Source organism: Natator depressus, chromosome 2, assembly GCF_965152275.1.
Source record: "Natator depressus isolate rNatDep1 chromosome 2, rNatDep2.hap1, whole genome shotgun sequence".
Classification (NCBI taxonomy): domain Eukaryota; kingdom Metazoa; phylum Chordata; order Testudines; family Cheloniidae; genus Natator; species Natator depressus.
The window spans coordinates 31342268-31362068 of record NC_134235.1 but is presented as its reverse complement, the minus strand read 5'-3'; the positions used below and the strand labels follow the sequence as shown (position 1 = coordinate 31362068).

The following is a 19801-nucleotide window of genomic DNA, read 5'->3' as shown; positions in this document are numbered from 1 at the left end:
AGGCTCGTTCACCTGCACATCTACCAATGTGATATATGCCATCATGTGCCAGCAATGCCCCTCTGCCATGTACATTGGCCAAACTGGACAGTGTCTACATAAAAGAATAAATGGACACAAATCAGACGTCAAGAATTACAACATTCAAAAACCAGTCGTAGAACACTTCAATCTCTTTGGTCACTCAATTACAGACCTAAAAGTGACAATTCTTCAACAGAAAAACTTCAGAAACAGACTCCAAAGAGAGACTGCTGAATTGGAATTAATTTGCAAACTGGATACAATTAACTTAGGCTTGAATAAAGACTGGGAGTGGATGTGTCATTACACAAAGTAAAACTATTTTCCCATGTTTATTTCCCTCCCCCCCCCTTATTGTTCCTCACACGTTCTTGTCAACTGCTGGAAATGGCCCACCTTGATTATCACTACAAAAGGTTTCCCCCTCCCCCCATTCTCCTGCTGTTAATAGCTCACCTTACCTGATCACTCTCCTTACAGTGTGTATGGTAACACCCATTGTTTCATGTTCTCTGTGTATATAAATCTCCCCACTGTATTTTCCACTGAATGCACCCAATGAAGTGAGCTGTAGCTCACGAAAGCTTATGCTCAAATAAATTTGTTCGTCTCTAAGGTGCCACAAGTCCTCCTTTTCTTTCTACCGGCAATACAGTTATATATTGACATTAAAATACATCATTATATCTGGTAAAATGGCCTAAACAGTGCAGCACTACAAATTACAGTAAAAATGATCAGCAAAAGTACATCTAAAGAAAATGTGCAGGATCTGTAAGATATTACCCCAACATTTGAATTCCTTATAAAATGATAGCTACAACTTAACTCTATGGATGCAGCAGCAGTTGATGTACTTTGACAGCATAAAAAAAGATCCTCCTTCATCCTATCTGAACGTTTCTCCTATGACATAATTCCCAGAGGCCTCGACATCATATCACAAAAGCATTTAGACAGGAAGGTCCACAAACTATTTTTAGTCAGACACTTCATGGATCTCCAGAGAAAATGAAGATTTTTCCTATTATCAAAGCTGCTTTTGCTAATTTCTCCCTTCTGTCTACAGTCCAAAGTGGAAGTCATCACAGTCCCTTGCAGCTGATAAAGATTCTCTATCTTACAAGGTATAAGCAGTTTAGGAATAGAAATAGTGACGTTCCCTGTAATATATGTATTAAACCATAATATGCATGGAAAAAAGAAACTGTAAACAATAGTTGGTTCAGTTACAGAAGTTTAAACATTTGGAAATAAAATCCATGAATAATCCTTGTAGGAGTAAGTGTCTGATCCTTCAATAGCACAGAATGTTACACTCCACCCATTTTATTAGGCCTGCTTTTACAACACAATCTACAGTAGAAGGCTGCTATAACTTTGGTGACAACTAGAATGGATTATATTACAGTGATTATTGTAAGAGCAACACCCTTTAAAAAGCATCCAGGGTCTGGATTCTAATAATGAATGAGAGTGCTGGATATGCCACCCCATAGTCTTTTGTAGTCATATTTTATATACTGGCTTTAGGGCCACCCAAATCCCAGTTTGTGGCTATGAATCACTGCATAACCCTACCCAGTGTTTTGTCGGGGACAGTTGTGATGGTGGAGAATGAAGGCACACTTATGCTCCAAGATTTGCATGACATCTCTCAATCCTAATATTCTGCTGTCTCTATATATGTGGAACTCCTATTGATGTCAATGGGAGAGTAATTTATCCGGATCAAGATATGACATGCAGATTTTGTTTTTAAAATACCACAGAATCTCCTACGATCGAACGTGTTCTCTTTATTCAACAGTATTTTGGGCTTCTGATTAAGGACAAGGTTCTTTCATTCTGTTTAAACCTTGCAATACTTGTTGACACACATGACACCATTTAACTCAATACAAATTTGTATTAAAACCATTTTAAAACAAAATATCTTGGATTAAGTATTTTTAATGAAAGATTCAAACACAGCGCTTCTTAACAATGAATTAAGTCGTTTTTGTTATCAGCATACACAGAGGGGACAAACCTGGGCTCCAGAAAGGGGAAGATGCTAGGTGCTTGTTTCCAAAACCCACTGAAGTCAATAGGAACCTTTCCACTGACTTCAGTAGGCTCCAGCTCAGGCCTTTAGAGCTCACAGTGCTGACTGATATGTAGAGCAGATGACAGGGACATTCAGAAGGTCAAATGTCTTGGCTTCCCAAGCAGTTGTACGGTGCAGTAGTACAAGGGCAGTCATTTTGTACAAGGCAACAGTGGAGGAAGAGAGAGAAGCAGGCAGGAGTCTGCACTTCCGTACATATAAACTTTTTTAACCTCCACATTTAAAACCTCTCTCTAGAAAAATATAAACACTAACCAGTAAACTAACTAAATTCCCAAATCATTCCTATGCCTTAGCAGGAGACCCTCCAAGTAAAGAGCACTGAAAAATGGACACAAAGGACCAAATGCTGCTCTTGAATAAGAGCCACAAGTGTGTATATGAAAGCAGAATTTGGCCCAATGTATTTAGAAAATGAAGATCAAGGTGCCACACAGCTATGCCAGATAGAGCATCTACAGCAATGGGTTTCACAAACAAACTCGCACAGCTTGAGAAGGACTCTCAGATGATATCATATTTCAGATGATACAGTTCAAGCAAATGGAATAAAGAAGGACTGTGAAAATGCTTTTGATATCAAACGTAGGGTCAATTTTAAACACACTTATCTGATGCAATAAATGTCAATAAAAGAAAACATAAACTCGGAGTCAGGGGAATACGCTAACAAAACATTCCTTCTGATGAAAACAGATATAAAGATAGGGGGGGGTTAACATATAAGGAAACTAATGATAATAACCTTACATTTGGTCTCTGCATTGTTGACCCATTAAAATGATCCAATTTTCTCTTTTTTTCTCCTCGAAAATATACAGTTAAGCATGTAGTTTATCAATGCTCCACTCTGGGTAGCTTTCCTAATACACAATCTACCTCACTGTCCTAGTGAGAAATTATTTCAGCTATGACTGAAGGTACAGCATGTTAACTGCATACAGTGAATGAAGATGTCTCTTCTGTGAACCTGTACAGATCCTCAGACTCAGTTATTTGCAGCTAGTATTAAATGTAGCTTATTCAAACTGATTTAAATAAGTATATATGCATGGCTAAATCCTGTTTTCTTTACTCACACAAGCACTCTTCCTGAACTCACTTTGAGCATCAACCAATAACTGGACCAATCGGCAAAATAGTCTAAAGTGGACTACGCATGTGAATAGTGTGAACAGGATATGATAATAGAGAACTTTCTGCTGCAGGCACAGTGAATTTACAGTGTAAACACAGTGAACATAGAGGCCAAGATTTTCACAAACAAAGGCCTAAACTTAAGCTCTGAACTCTGTTTTTGAAAATCTTGGCCAGAATTTTCTAAATGAGTAAGGTGCACCTATTGTAACCACTAGTTGTCATCTAACTCCTAGAAGATTAGTAGTACTATGTATACTTATTAACAAGGAGATATTGCAGGTGAGAATAAAAGCCCAGAAGAGTACTTTGCATTTGAAATAAAACAGCTCCTCTAGCTCAAACAGCCCTTTACTACAACTGATTATTAAAACACAGGTACTTAAAGCTAAAGCATCTCAGCTAACCAACTATTTCTGCATTCTTTTCTTAAGTCAATAGGTTAAGTCTTAAACAAAGATGAATACAAAGACTGAGAAGAAAAAACATCAGCATTAAAATGCTGATTAAAAAGATGAGCTATTCAGAAAATGAAAAATGAAAAAGGATGTGTCCCCCAAAACTGACTAGCTACTAAAAACTGTTTGCAGTGTAGTTGTACCCCTGTTTATCCCAGGATATTAGAGGGCCATGGTGGATGAGGTAATATCTTTTATCAGACCAACTTCTATTGCTGAGAGGGAGAAGGAAAATGAGGCGCTCATAAAGCCTTCTTTGGGAATTCCAGCTAATGAATCTGCCTTCTACGTTATAAGACACTGAGGGTGGAGTTAAAGCTTGTCTCTTTCACCAGCAGAGGTTGGTCCAGTAAAAGGTATTCCTCACCTACCTTGTCTCACTATTAAAAAGGCAGACTAAACAGACTGTGGAATTTAGTTACTCTAGGCCAAACATTGCCTTCAATCCATAAGTAACTCCCCTTGTATGCAAGGTCTTGAAACAAATTTTGAAAGAGAATGTAGTTACGGACACCGAGGTAAGCGGTAATTGCGATAAATCACAACATGGTTTTACAAAAGGTAGCTCATGCCAGACCAACTCGCTCTCTTTCTCTGAGAAGATAACTAGTTTTTTAGACAAAGGAAATGCTGCAAATCTAATTTACCTGGATTTCAGTAAGGTATCTGATACAGTTCCACATGGGAAATTATTAGTTAAACTGGAGAATTTGGGGATTAGTATGAGAATTTAAGGTGAATATGGTTAAAAGGGAGACTACAATGGGTCATACTGAAAGATGAACTGTCAGGCTGGAGGAAAGCTACGAGTGGAGTTCCTCAAGGATCAGTCTTGGGACCAGTCTTATTTAACATTTTTATCAATGACCTTGGCACAAAAAAATGGGACTGTGCCAATAAAACCTGTCGATGACACAAAGTTGTGAGGTATTGCCAATATGGAGGAGAACCAGAATATCATACAAGAAGAGCTGGACGATCTTGAAAACCAACGTAATAGAAATTAGATGAAATTTAATAGTGCAAAGTGCCAGGTCATGCACTCAAGAACTAACATCATGAATTTTTGCTATAAGCTGTGGGTGTATCAGTTGGAAGAGACAGAGGAGAAGAAAGCAGTGGACGTGATATATCTTGACTTTAGCAAAGCTTTTGATATGGTCTCCCACAGTATTCTTGCCAGCAAGTTAAAAAAGTATGTATTGGATTAATGGACTATAAGGTGGATAGAAAGCTGGCTAGATTGTCGGGTTCAGTGGGTAGTGATCAACTGCTCAATGTCTAGTTGGCAGCTGGTATCAAGCAGAGTGCCCCAAGGGTTGGTCCTGGGGCCGGTTTTGTTCAACATCTTTATTAATTATCTAGATGATGGGATGGATTGCACCCTCAGCAAGTTCACGGATGACATTAAGCTGGGGGGAGAAGTAGATATGCTGGAGGGTAGGAATAGGGTCCAGAGTGACCTAGACAAATTGGAGGATTGGGCCAAAAGAAATATGATGAGGTTCAACAAGGACAAGTGCAGAGTCCTGCACTTAGGACGGAAGAATGCCATGCACCGCTACAGGCTGGGGACCGACACTACGCTGGGGGGAGAAGTAGATATGCTGGAGGGTAGGGATAGGGTCCAGAGTGACCTAGACAAATTGGAGGATTGGGCCAAAAGAAATATGATGAGGTTCAACAAGGACAAGTGCAGAGTCCTGCACTTAGGATGGAAGAATGCCATGCACCGCTACAGGCTGGGGACCAACTGACTAAGCAGCAGTTCTGCACAAAAGGACCTGGAGATTACAGTGGATGAGAAGCTGGATATGAGTCAGTGTACCCTTGTTACCAGGAAGACTGATATTGGGCTGCATTAGTAGGAGCATTGCCAGCAGATCGAGGGAAGTGATTATTCCCCTCTATTCGGCTCTGGTGAGGCCACATCTGGAGTATTGTGTCCAATTTTGGGCCCCCCACTACAGAAAGGATGTGGACAAATTGGAGAGAGTCCAGCAGAGGGAAACGAAAATGATCAGGGGGCTGGGGCACATGACTTACGAGGAGAGGCTGAGAGAACTGGGCTTGTTTAGTCTGCAGAAGAGAAGAGTGAGGGGGGATTTGATAGCAGCCTTCAATTACCTGAAGGGGGGTTCCAAAGAGGATGGAGCTCAGCTGTTCTCAGTGGTGGCAGATGACAGAACAAGGAGCAATGGTCTCAAGTTGCAATGTGGGAGGTCTAGGTTGGATATTAGGAAACACTATTTCACTAGGATGGTGGTGAAGCACTGGAATGGGTTACTTAGGGAGGTGGTGGAATCTCCATCCTTAGAGGTTTTTAAGGCGCGGCTGGAGAAAGCCCAGGCTGGGATGATTTAGTTGCTGTTGGTCCTGCTTTGAGCAGGGGGTTGGACTAGATTACCTCCTGAGGTCTCTTTCAACCGTAATCTTCTATGATTCTAAGACCTGGGTGTATTGGTTGATCACAGGATGACTATGAGAGGCCAATGTGATGTGGCCGTGAGAGAAAACTAATCGCAGGATGCATCAGGCAAGATAGTTCCAGTAGAGATAGGGAAGTGTTATTACCATTATACAAGGCACTGGTGAGAACTCTTCTCGAATACTGTGTTTAATTCTGGTCTCCCACATTTAAGAAAGATTAATTCAAACTGGAGCAGGTGCAGAGAAGGGCTACTAGAATGATCAGAGGAATGGAAAACCTACCCTATGAGTGGAGACTCAATGAGCTTAGCTTGTTTAGCCCAACCAAAAGAAGGCTGAGGGGAGACATGATTGCTCTTTATAAATACATCAGAGTGATAAATACTAGGGAAGGAGAGGAGTTATTTAAGTTTAAGTGCTAATGTTTACATTTATTTAAGTTATTTAAGTTTATTTAAGCGCTAATGTTGACACAAGAACAAATGGATATAAACTAGCCAACAACAAGCTTGAAATTAGGCTTGAAATTAGACAAAAGTTTCAAAACGTCAGTGGAGTGAAGTTCTGGAACAGCCTTCCAAGAGGTACTATAGGGGCAAAAAAACCTAAAATAGCTTCAAGACTGCCCTTGATAAGTTTGTGATGGGGACTGTATGATGAGATTGCCTACACTGGCATGTGGCCCATCTGTGACTGCTAGTAGCAAATATTCCCAATGGCTGGAGATAGGACACTAGATGGGGAGGGCTCTGAGTTACTACAGAGAATTCTTTCCCAAGTGTCTGGCTGGTGGGTCTTGCTGACATGCTCAGGGTCCAACTGATGGTCATATTTGGGGTCGGGAAGCAATTTTCCCCCAAGTCAGATTGGCAGAGACTTCAGGGGTTTTTGCCTTCCTCTGCAGCACGGGGCATAGGTCATTTGTGTGTTTAAACTGGAGTAAATGGTGGAGTCTAACTTGAAGTCTTTAAATCATGATTTGAGGACTTCAGAAACCCAGCCAGAGGTTCTTGGTCTATTACAGCCCCAGGAGGGGGTGCGTGAGGTTCTGTGGCCTGTGACGTGCAGGTGGTCAGACTGGATGATCATGATGGTCCTTTCTGGTCTTAAAATCTATGAGTCTAAATGGAGTTGTACACACAAATCAAGAGTAACACTCCACCCTCAGTGTCTTATTACTTAGAAGGTAGATTCATTAGCTGGCATTCCCAAGGAAGTCTTTAGGAAACCTTAATTTTCCTTTGGAGCAGCTGTAGAAACGGGCCATAAAGTGGATTATCTGTCTATCAGTTTAAAGTGTGCACCTTTCTCCTGATTGACAAGGTTAGTCTGGTGTGTAATTCAAAGCCAAAAGTGTAATTTATAAGGAAAACATGCAAAACATGGGGAAATACTCAGAAGTAATATAACCAGCTTATGTTGCTGGGAGAATGTTTTTCACAGCTTGACATTTTAATCCTATGGCTGACATCCAAATCAAAGGAAAGTAGAGGCTGGGGGAAGAGAAGTGCTTCTCTGTCAGCTGACAAGCAGCACCTATTGAAGCCATGCAAACTTGTTTAGTAAATATTACATACTATACATACTGCTATATAAATGTAAGTTGCCTGACCTGTTTCCAGAAAGAATATCTAAAATACATTGGACAGAAGCAGTCTATGCCTCAAAATCTATTTTTATCAAGAATTTAATAGATAGGCATGTTAATACCCATACACCATATCTTTGTGTGAATTTGGAAAGGGCTCCTACCACAAATTGAATGAGTACATTATACTAATACTGTTAAATATGCAATAAGTTGCATAAACGTATATTAAGGTCCCCGAGAAGGAGTCTTCTAGAAGAGAAAGGGGGAAATGATTCCCCAACCTTAAATCTGAGCTCAACAAATATTAATACCCCTCCCCCAGTGCAGAGTTTACAGAGCAAAATTAAGTGTCTTTTTTGCACTGTTGAGTGGTATTTCCTTCCCTGATGCCTCCCTGCCTCCATGATTGCAGCACTATTAGTGTTCCCAGAGGTCCTGAACCCTTTTATTTTCTGCCCACTGCCTGCCTGAAACAACATTAGCAGGCCCCAGAAGATTCTGCTCCTGTCAGTTACAGAGGGAGAAGAACTTGAAGCCTTCTGGTATGCAGGAGGGCCAGTGCAAGCAGACAAGGAAAATTAACAGGCTCAGAAGCTCTGGGGATACAAACAGCAGAGCCATATGCACAGTGCGCTAGGGAGGAGAGCTGATTTTTTTTAAAGGGCTTTCCATAGTAGAAGAGCACAGTGTCAATGATAAGGGAAGAAGGATGGGCAGAGACTTTTCAAGTGAAGGGGTGAAGGGAAAGGAATTATTCCAGGTGTTGATTCACTTGCAGTTGCTATTTACCAGTTAGGTAATTTTTTCATTTTGGATTCTCATATCTGTAATGGTGGTTATGGGAGGGGATGGTTTTAGCTCTTTCAGTGTAATGCTCACAGGCTTTTTTCATCACCATAACGTTGACCTCCTGATGATCTTTCCACCTCTCCTAAAGTTATTACTTGTTAAGCTTAACCACCATTGCTGTGTATATCACTTTTAAACCAGAAAGATGACAGGTCCCTGTTCTGAGGTCCTTACAATCCATACTGGACACAACATGGCAAGGGATGACCATAAACAAAAGTTGGGAAGGAGGTACCAGAGGCCGAGGGAGACAGGAGTGACCAATCTCAAGGTGCATTTATTGTTATGTTATGCATCCATCTTGTAAGTTCCTCTTTTTAAAGAATACACTCTTTAAAATTGGAGGACAGTTAGGCAAGGCCAGGCTGGTGATCAGTGATAAGTTTTAAAGTGAAAGCAGCAAGTATTGAGGAGGCCTCTGTCAAGTCAAATTGTGTAGTGCACAATGTTGGAGAGGATGTTCCAGGCAAACCAAAGGGGTGACATGAGGAAAGGCACACAGCTACTAGCAGGAAAAAACAACGAGCATCAAGATGAACTAGCATAGGGCATGTGGAGTGAATAAGAGATGATTAGAGACAGGACGCAGACATTAAAAACTATGCAATGCCTTGTAGAGAAAGAGCTTGAATCTTGTACTTCTGAATATTACTGTAACTGGTGCCTTAGAAATGTCAAAACAGCGGATTTTATATATATATATATACACACATATTGAAGGAGGTAAGAAGCTATTATGGGGATTCAAAGAGAGGATTTATATGGTTGGAGCAGCAGCAAATAATTTTGGTTGTAGTACGTTGGATGGACTTCAAAAATCAGAGATGAAAATAAGGCAGACCAGAAAAGAGGACGTTGCAGTAGTCACAGTGAGAGACTGTTGGGGCATGGGCAAAGATTCGGGCACTAGTGAAGAAAGGACACATTTTGGAGATATTATTTTAAAAATATAGTTCTAAAAGGCACCATTTTAAAAACAATTTCAGTGGAAGTTTCCTTTAGGCAACTCCTATATCCTGTGTACAGTAATATGTGAGGAAATATATAAACTCATAAATTAAAAAACATAAGATGGATATTGAAAATATTATTCCTATCTAAGAAAGTTAACTTTTTTTCTCATGCATTTTAGCTATTCTATCACTATTTAGGGAAAACAATTCAAAATAATTTGGATCCAATTTTGGAGGGAAAATCAGAATTCCCATTAGAAATTATTCTATTCTACAGTCACTTGGAAAAAATAATTGCATCTTGTGGTTTGGCAATTTTGTGAATGGACAAAAAAGGAAATTCAGGAAGTTACTCTGACAATTTAAGAATAACAAAATACCTGTTATAACTACAATGTTGTGATTAGCTGGAAATATTAAGGAAAAATTCTATATGAAAGATTAAAAACTAAAATCAACTCTCTCCCCCTCAAAAAAAGTCTTCAAAATGAGTACCTGCATAGCATGTACCAAGGAATTAAAAGAAATAGTCCCTGATTCTGCAAAAATATTTGAACATACATTACTTTACACACTGAGTACTCCCACAGAATCAATAGGGCTATTCACAATGCATAAAATTAAGTATGTGCATAAGTTTTGCAGAATAGGATCTGAAAGGGGAGGGATGTAGGGGAGGGATAGCTCAGTGGTTTGAGCATTGGCCTGCTAAACCCAGAGTTGTGAGTTCAATCCTTGAGGGGGCCATATAGGAATCTGGGGCAAACATTGGAGACTGGTCCTGCTTTGAGCAGGGGGTTGGACTGGACGACCTCCTGAGGTCCCTTCCAACTCTGATATTCTATGATTCTATGAAAGTATGCTAGATTCTATAGGAACAATTGCATAATATTAGGTGTTTGGTTTAAAATATTATGTCATAAAGGGTAATTAGATATGTATTTTAAAAAAGTCTCACAAATGGCAGTCTTAGCAAAAGACCTCCCATGTACTGTAGTTCAAGAATTATAGTTTATTTTTGCCATCTGATACATCACTGAGCCATTGCACTTTCCACAAGACCTGTGTTCTGCATGCTGTATGGGTAGCTACATATGTTCCAGTTATCAATGCAGCATCTTTACATTTCTTTGGAAGAAGGTTGAACTTTCAAACAATGTTAATTTCATTTTAACACTAAAGATTGCAGCCACCATTTTGCTGCCTGGCCACATTGATTTATATTCTGCTACCGATCCACATATAGAACACTACGTGAAATCAGTGTGGAGTTCTGTATAAAAAAAATCAACCACAGTACATGACCTAGGTCTGTAATCCACTACGGCAACTAGCCCTCCTGTTCTACATATCTAGCTCCTTTGGCCTCAGGTTTGTCCACATTCTCTAGACAAACACCATAGTATTTAAGACTCTTTCTTCATCTAACTGTATCTCTAATAAACTGTTCTGTTGCAATAAAGATGCCAACTTTTTAGCAAAGGATAGGAAAGAAAAGCCTTTAGAATTTGAAATGGAAACATCTGGTGTCACTTACAGACATATATGAAAAAAACAGATACTGGATTTCAGTGGAAATCAATTTTTATTTTTGTCTGCAAAGCACTATGCATGCCTAAGGTACCATTTATAATTCAATAAATAATAATAAACAAATAGGGCATTAAATGTTCTCACTATCCCCATCAGTGACTATACTAAGCATATAAAGAAAAGCAATTGCATGCCAACGTATTATTACTCTCCAAACACGTTACACACACAGGACCTGATTCTCCAATCATTAACACAAACGTCACATATGTCAATGGAGTTATTCTTAATTTACCCTGGGGTTAAATGAGAGGAAAATCAGGCCAGACATCTCTGTTTCTGCACAACCACTGTGTGTCTGGTGATGGTACCTGAACAGAAGCTGTTGCTGCTGATGGTCCTTGCTGAGCCTCCAGAAGAGCTGCGGGGGTTGAACTCTCTACTCTCCTCCTCTGAGAAGGGTGACTCAGAGGCTGGGGACACTTTCTGTTGTTGTTGCTGCTGCTGGGATACATAAGGCCGAAGTAGCAGGCGGGGGATGCGGCTGCGGGAGATCTCCTTCTCCTGCTGCAGTTTCTGCTCCTACTCAAAAACAAACAAGGTGAACATAACAAAATACGATCTACATAAGTATCATTCCCTGCTGTGTAACTCCCAATCACAAACACCCTCCCAAATACCCCAGGAGTAAACTCCCACCCACAACCTCCCCCCAAATGCCACAGGACGAACCTCTTCCACACAACTCCCCCACAAATTCCCCAGTGTAACCTCTTCCACATAAGCACCCATCATCCCAAGTACCCCAGGAATAACCTATCCCAACTCACATTTGAGCTCCCCTCCTTACGCTTACATTGCTGGAGACGCCTTTATGGGGAAGGCTCGGGGGAGATGACAGATGCATCTGTCTCTTCAGAGACAACACAGGGGGACATGATAACAATTTTCAAATGCATAAAAGGTTGTTACAAAGAGGGGGGTGAAAAAATTGTTCTCCTTAACCTCTGTTAAGAAGCAACAGGCTAAAATTGCAGCAAAGGAGATTTAGGTTGGACATTAGGAAAAACTGCCTAACTATCAAGGTAGTAATCACTGGAATAAATTGCCTAGGGAGGTTGTGGAATCTCCGACATTGGTGGTTTTTAAGAACACGTGAGACAAACATCTGTCAGGAACGACCTAACTATTACTTAGTCCTCCCTTGAGTGCAGAGGACTGGACTAGATGACTGACTGAGGTCCCTTCCAGTGTTACACTTCTTTGATTCTATGACTCAGCCCCTTTCACCCAGTGATGGTGGCAGTAATTTCTCCTCCTGCTACTGCTGCTCTCTGCATGGCAGGTGTGGTGGAAGGTGGCCCCCAATGAATACCGTCTGCCTGGCCTTTGCTGATTGAATGAAGGGCCTGGATACCATCTTTCCAGGGCTACTCCCGACTCAGGGCCCCCTAGCCGTTCCCTGCCAGCCCCGATCCCCCCTCCTCAGAGCCCCCTGCTAGCCCTGATCACCCAGCCTCAGAAGCCCCCCGTCCCTGCCAATCCCGACCCCTCTCCTCAGATCCCCCTGCCGGTCCTGACCCCTCGCCAGCCTCGATTCCCCCTCCTCAGGACCTCCTGCCAGCCCCGACACCTCCCCCAGCCTCGAGCCCCGCTCCGAGCCCCTGTCAGCCCTGATCGCCCTTCCTCGCAGCCTCCTGCCAGCCCCAATCTCCCCTCCTCAGACCCCCCTGTCAGCCCCGATCCCCCTCTCCTCAGACCCCGGCCGCCCTCCTCATACCCTCGATCCCCCCCTCCTCAGACCCCTGCCCCGCCAGCCCCAATCCCCCTCTCTTCAGACCCCCCAATCTCCCCTCCCCAGACCCCCCCCCCCGCCAGCCCCGATCTCCCCCCTCCTGTCAGACCCGATCGCCCCTCCTCAGACCCCCCCCCCCCATCCAATCCCCGTCCCCGCCAGCGCGTCTCCCCCCGCACCTGTACTCCTGTCACCCGGGGTCTGTCTCCCGGGACTCGCCACCTGCGGCCAAAGGGCTCCGGGGCCGCCTCGCCGGCCCTGCTCACCTTGCTGCCCTCCCGGAGCGGTCCCATCCCGATCCTGCCTCAGTCGGGCGCGGCCCGGGGGCACCTGGCTGGGAGAGAGCGGACAGGAGACGCGCTGAGCAAGGGCTGCCGCAGGGACCCGCCGCACTCCGCTCCGCCAGGCGTGCCGAGCCCAGCCCAGCCCAGCCCGCTGCTCCCCCGCCCCGACACGTGGTGCCGGGCTGTCGGGCTGGCCCGCTCCCTGCTGCGCGGGGCGCTCCCGTGCAGCCTGTGGGCCGGGCTCGGTTCCTGCCCCGGCAGTTCCCCCCGTCACCGAGCCCAGGGAGCGACACCCGGGGGCCCGGCTCTGCCACTGCCGGCCAGGTGCCGCCTCCTGCCGCTCCGGCGCCTGGAAGCTCTGCTGCCCCCGAGCCCGCCTCTGCGGAGCCAGGCCGGCGCGGCCTCCGGGCTGGGGGAGGTCAGTGCCGACACCGGCAGCCTCCGGTGGATGGGTGGCAGCAGGCGCCTCTCCCGGCATGAACGGCAGGAAAGCAAGGCCGGAGTTCGTTACAATTTCCCGTCCCCGCGTTTGCCGCTAGGAAGGCAGCCAAGGCACAAGAATGGGGGGGGGGGGGGGGGGGGGGGAGGCGGTGGGTTGCAACTTCATTTTTAAGCCACACATTGCAAGGTACCTAAAATTGCTGTATTCTGTCTCTCCTCCATGCCTCATGTCCGCTGCCCCAGGCCCCAGCTTTACTCAGCTGAGTGGGACTACTCGGTTGAGTAACAGTTTTTCTAGGGTCGGAGTTTCAGCCGTATGCTGATCTACGCGGGGGAGGAAGCTCTGGAGCCTCTGCCTAGGGAGCTGTCTGTGGGGGCCGGGGTCTGCTTACAGGATCAGTGCCGCTTACATTGTAAAATTCTTCGGGGGGGGGGGGAATTGTGTTTTCATAGACTGTGCCCAATACAATGGGACACCAATTCTGATTGGGATTTCTGGGTGCTGCTGTAATATAAATATTAAATAACAGTGAGTGTTTAAAAATAGCTGTTCAGAAATCAGTCCTTTTGTGGCGCAATGGGAACCATACAGGCATCCGAGTGAAAAGAGATGTGCTTCTCAAAACCTGCAGGAGCAAACGTTGAACCTTCTACTTTGCACCGATAGAAGTTGTCAGGCTGGTTGTTTAATACACAAACAATTAGATTACTAATTTATTAACCTAATAGTGGGATTAGATCCACCTCTTCTCCTTTGCTCCAGGCTGTGCTGTGCCAATTAAAATCAAGCCAGCCAGTACCTGACATTGCCAGTATTCTCTTTCAGCTCAGTCCTGTAAATCACAGAGGTGAGGGAGTCATTATATTTATAAAGTACTTTGAAATCCTTGGGTGAAAGGTGCTGTATAGTTGGAAAATATTACACAGGTGTATTTATTTGAATATACATTCATAGGCAGCCAGGCAGAAACACATCAGGAAATGTCCCAGACATCCACCTCTTGCAGTGACACCAGAGTCCCCATTGAAAATGAAAGACTGCAACCTTACACCTAAACCACAGCAATAGAAATTCAGTCCTCCATCCCACTATAAAATGGGTTCCTCTTGTGTGTTTCTCTAGTGAGCTGTACATGGCATGTGTGCATAGATCCCGCATATGCGCCAGCAAAGCTGTTGCAGCAATAGAAACAGCAGATTAAGCTGTGCAGCATTGCCATCACCATAGCAACTCAGCTAAGGAAAAGATGATTTAATATTCAGTCACAGCCCTCTCCATAGCTTTCCATTTGGAGCTCAAATCAGTTGCCTTCCTGATGTTCTGAGAAACAAGTTATATACAAAATGAAGTCGTCATGCTACCTTAAGATTCCTAAGTGTATATCCCCTTTTATCTCTTTGGGATATTTTTGCATAAACATTTCCAGGGTAACATTAAAGTGATGAAACAGTCATTAATGTTCAAGCAAATATGTTATTCCCAACATTCGATATATATGGGAATAATTCCAAGGATTTAAAGTCATATCTTTGTTCAAATAATATTTACTGTCCACTAGATAATCATCATCATGGAATACAGGAGAGATTCCAGAGGACTGGAAAAGGGCAAATATAGTGCCAATCTATAAAAAAGGGAAATAAGGACAATTTGGGGAATTACAGACCAGTCAGTTTAACTTCAGTACCCAGAAAAGATAATGGAGCAAATAATTAAGCAATCAATTTGCAAACACTTAGAAGATAATAAGGTAATAAGTAACCATCAGCATGGATTTGTCAAGAACAAATTATATCTAACCAACCTAATAGCTTTCTTTGACAGGGTAACAAGTCTTGTGGATAGGGGAAAAGTGGTAGATTGGTATATCTTGACTTTAGTAAGGCTTTTGATACTGTCTCACATGGTCTTCTGATAAACAAATTAGGGAAATACAACCTGATGGAGCTACTGTAAGGAGGGTTTTAACTGGTTGAAAAACCGTTGCCAGAGAGTAGTCAAGCTGGAAGGGCATATCAAGTGTCCTGCGGGGATCAGTTCTGGATCCTGTTCTGTTCAATATCTTCATCAACGATTTAGATGATGGTATAGAGCAGTGGTTCTCAACCTTTCCAGACTACTGTACCCCTTTCAGGAGTCTGATTTGTCTTGCATACCCCAAGTTTCATCTCACTTAAAAACTACTTGCTTACAAAATCAGACATAAAAATACAACAGTGTCACTGCACACTATTTCTGAAAAATTGCTTACTTTCTCATTTGTCTAAATTACATTTTAGTTTGTAGTGACTTCGCTAGTGCTTTTTATGTAGCCTGTTCTAAAACTAGGCATATATCTAGATAAGCTGATGTATTCTCTGGAAGACTTCTGCATACCCCCTGTGGTACGGGTTCCCCTGGTTGAGAACCACTGGCATAGAGGGTACATGTATAAAGTTTGCAGACAATACCGAACTGGGAAGGGTTGAAAGTGCTTTGGAGGACAGGATTAAAATTCAAATTGATCTGGACAAACTGGAGAAATGAAATTCAATAAGGACAAATGCAAAGTACTCCACTTAGGAAGGAACATTCAGTTGCACACATACAAAATGGAAAATGACAGTCTAGGAAGGAGTACTGCGGAAAGGGATCTGGGGGTCATAGTGGATCACAAGCTAAATATGAATCAACAGTGTAACACTGCTGTAAAAAAAGCAAACATCATTCTGGGATGTATTATCAGGAGTGTTGTAAGCAAGACATGAGAAGTAATTCTTCTGTTCTGCTCTGCACTGATTAGGCCTCAACTGGAGTACTGTGTCCAGTTCTAGGTGCCACATTTCAGGAAAGATGTGGACTAACTGGAGAAAGTCCAGAGAAGAGCAACAAAAATGATTAAAGGTCTAGAAACCATGATCTATGAGGGAGTATTGAAAAAAATGTGTGTGTTTAGTCTGGAAAAGAGAAGACTGAGAAGGGACATGATAACAGCTTTCAAGTACATAAAAGGTTGTTAGAAGGAGGAGGGGAAAAAATTGTTCTCCTTAACCTCTGAGGATTGGACAAGAAGCAATAGGCTTAAATTGCAGCAAGGGTGGTTTGGGTTGGACATTAGGAAAAACTTCCTAACTGTTCGGGTAGTTAAGCACTGGAATAAATTGCCTCGGGAGGTTGTGGAATCTCCATCACTGGTCATTTTAAAGAGCAGGTTACACAAACGCCTGTCAGGGATGGTCTAGATAATACTTAGTCCTGCCATGAGTGCAGGACACTAGACAAGATGACCTCTTGAGAAGTTCCAGGCCTACGATTCTATGATTATTTCCAGATCCTCTGTTGAATTATTTTGTTTTTCTCCCTCATTTGATAATTTTAACAAATTTAATTTGTTTTCCTGACCAAAGAAACATTTTAAAACAAATCACTTAAAAATATTGACATACTATTGCTACAAATACCATTTTTGATAACTGTAACTGAGATGAGACAAAAAACCTTTTTTTCTGCTTGTATGCTTTGTGCATTTGAATGCATTTTATATAATAGGGCCCATACAGCAACAGGGAGAAATCTCCACAGGTTCATGGTCAGTTTCACTATTTCCTCTATAGTACAGTAGAACCTCAGAGTTATGAATATCTCAGTAATGGAGGTTGTTTGTATGAACTATTCAGAAAACCTCAGCCATGTTATGGAAACCTTCATGGTGCTTCCCGTGAAGTTCATTTTAATAGCCCCTCTCTCCATCTAATGCACATTGGTCCAGCAGATGCTTTTTTCTAGGTATTCCCATTTACTGATCCAGAATGTAATTCATTTGCCCTTCAACTCTGTGAACTGCAACTGGGTGCTTAGCACTAGTCAGCAAAATGAAAAAACTCTTTTATGCTGCTTATGAGCCAAATTTGCTCTTGGGTGAACATCTCCCACAGGAGTTGTGTAACATAAAGCAGGATTTGGTCCTGTCATCCTGACAATGAATTATGAAGCAGTTTTCTTTTGCCAGCTTCAGGCCTATGACACTTAAAATTTCTTTTTCCACAAATATGACATAGACCATAACATGAAAAGAACTACTCAAACGGTGCTGAAATTCATTTTTCAAAACTAGGGAAGGGATGGAAATGAGAAAGATCATGAAAGCACAAAATACAAGTGATCTTAAAACCATGAAAGAAACATTTTAGTTTGTGATCTTATATGTTTACTTGAAAGTTTGGGGGTCAATATGTAGGTGACAAGCCAAAGTGCAAAACATGCAAGAAATGTAAAATAAAAGGTCATTCATTAACAATAACATTATGGGTAGGATGATTTTAAAATAATCAACAAGATCAAACCCTGGAGAAAGAGATGACTATAAGCACCTCTGTATTAAAAATATTGGAAAGAAAATATTTTGAATGAAGGTTATAGATGGGAAATCAATAAAAATGCAATTGGTTAACTTATCAATAAGGGGCAACAGAAGATTCTATGCACACACACAAAAATGTATGAATGATCTTTTGTGATTCCTAATTTTGATAGATGGAGATCAGGCACTTTTCCTAACCTGCTCTATAAATATGATCCAAGCTATGTATAATCCAATTGCTTTTCTAATTGGCTTAGTTAAAGAAAGCAGCAATAAGATGGCAAAGATCAACTCAAACCTTCTCCTTAGGCTTGGCTACTCCTAGAAATCTTCCCTCAAGACTGCACAGCCCACAACCTAAATCCAGTCTTCCCGAAGAGCCACTCCCTGCACATCTCTATATCCAGGTTGGATAACAACTAAGCAGAACCCAGTGAACCATTTCCCAGCAGACTCAACATCTGCTAAAAGTGTGAGTTGTTTCAGGCAAACATTGACAGTCTGTTACAATATGTCTTTGTTCTTTTCTTCAGATAACTACCGTTGTAGAGGCACTGAACCTAATAGGGATTCATAAGGATTTTAATATGCATGATATGCTGTCAGGATGAAGTGTTCATTTGGATATGGTAATTATTGAAAATACAATCCACAAGGAGTCAGGACAGAGGCGACACGTGGGAGATTTTCTGGTTGTGCCCCCCCCAAACCAGGCAGGCTGGGTGGCCCACTGAGGTGAGTCAGGGGTGGAGATGGCATTCTCTCCTCAACCCCTGCTGGGTGGCACTGGTCCAACCGAGCACTGCTGCCCTGCCATGCGGAGCTGGCCTGACCGAGCTCCGTTGTCCCACCGCACGGAGTTGCTGCTTGCCCCCTCCAAACATTCCTCTCCCTCTTTAGGGGGGTGCACCCCACAGTTTGAAAACCTCTGCGAGGTGGTCACAAGCCCCCCAGAACTTTAAAATTGTGCCCCTCCCCATTATCAAGAGTTACGTGTCGCCTCTGAGTCAGGACCATCACTTTTTATTTGTATCCTTCATCATTCATTTCATTTCTGGATGTTAAGGAGAAGGGAAATGAAAGAGAATGGGCCAGATCTTGTAAGTAGAACTATGAGTCTGATTAAATTCAGCGGAAGTTTTGCATATGAAGAATAACCCTCAAACACTCATGTAAGTAGCTTTTTTTCACATGACTAGCCCTTAATGAGCCTTACTCTCACATGCCGAAGTCTTAACATTATCAGCCCCGCTTATTAATAATCAAACCTCAAACTTATTTAGAGGATCCTGGAACAATAATTTGCATTATCATTATTTAGGAGGACACAATTTTAATAAAAGGACACAGGATTTATCGTCCACCACAATGGCCTGAAGCTAGGCACAGGGGGTGGGAATGGCTCCAAGTCTACTATATATCTGTGAAAAACTAATAAAACAATAAACATTTTCCTTCTTAAAAATGCCAATGGCCCAACTAAGTAAAATACTATGTAACTACACTAAATAATAATTAATTACAGCAGAGTTGCAGATGACACTGCAAGGTTTGGGCCCACTCTGCTTTTTGGTGGTTTGGTGGGACAAGAGCACCTAACGTGCAGATGTGCCCCAGTGGATCCTGCTGGCCAAAAGAATCCAATCTAAGATGTATGGGATGCATGTGCAACAAGAGTGCAATCCATGTAGACTAACTCAAAGAAGAAAAACATCATATATTTTTGCAAAGTCATATAATTCTTTGTAAGAAGAAAACAAAAAATAAAAATGTCAAAATTGGGATTTACTAATCTTTCAAGTGTCTTTTTATCATAAAAACATCAACAATAAAAAAATGAAGCAAGAACAATGTTA

General features: G+C 42.4%; 1 protein-coding gene across 3 annotated transcripts in view; it reads right to left on the bottom strand.

Moving 5' to 3' along the window:
* The window catches only part of SYBU (syntabulin), an 84590-nt gene that overhangs the window by 46713 nt on the left and 18076 nt on the right, over nucleotides 1-19801 (bottom strand). The window contains exons 5-6 of one of the 3 annotated variants that reach the window (XM_074943932.1): nucleotides 13060-13214; nucleotides 11457-11667 (exon numbers count right to left, since the gene is read on the bottom strand). In XM_074943932.1, the coding sequence (XP_074800033.1) occupies nucleotides 11457-11667; nucleotides 13060-13173 (325 nt within the window). In that variant the 5' untranslated portion in view covers nucleotides 13174-13214. Of the gene's footprint in view, nucleotides 1-11456; nucleotides 11668-13059; nucleotides 13340-19801 lie in introns of those variants that run through there. The other 2 variants (XM_074943931.1, XM_074943933.1) reach the window with 2 other exon arrangements.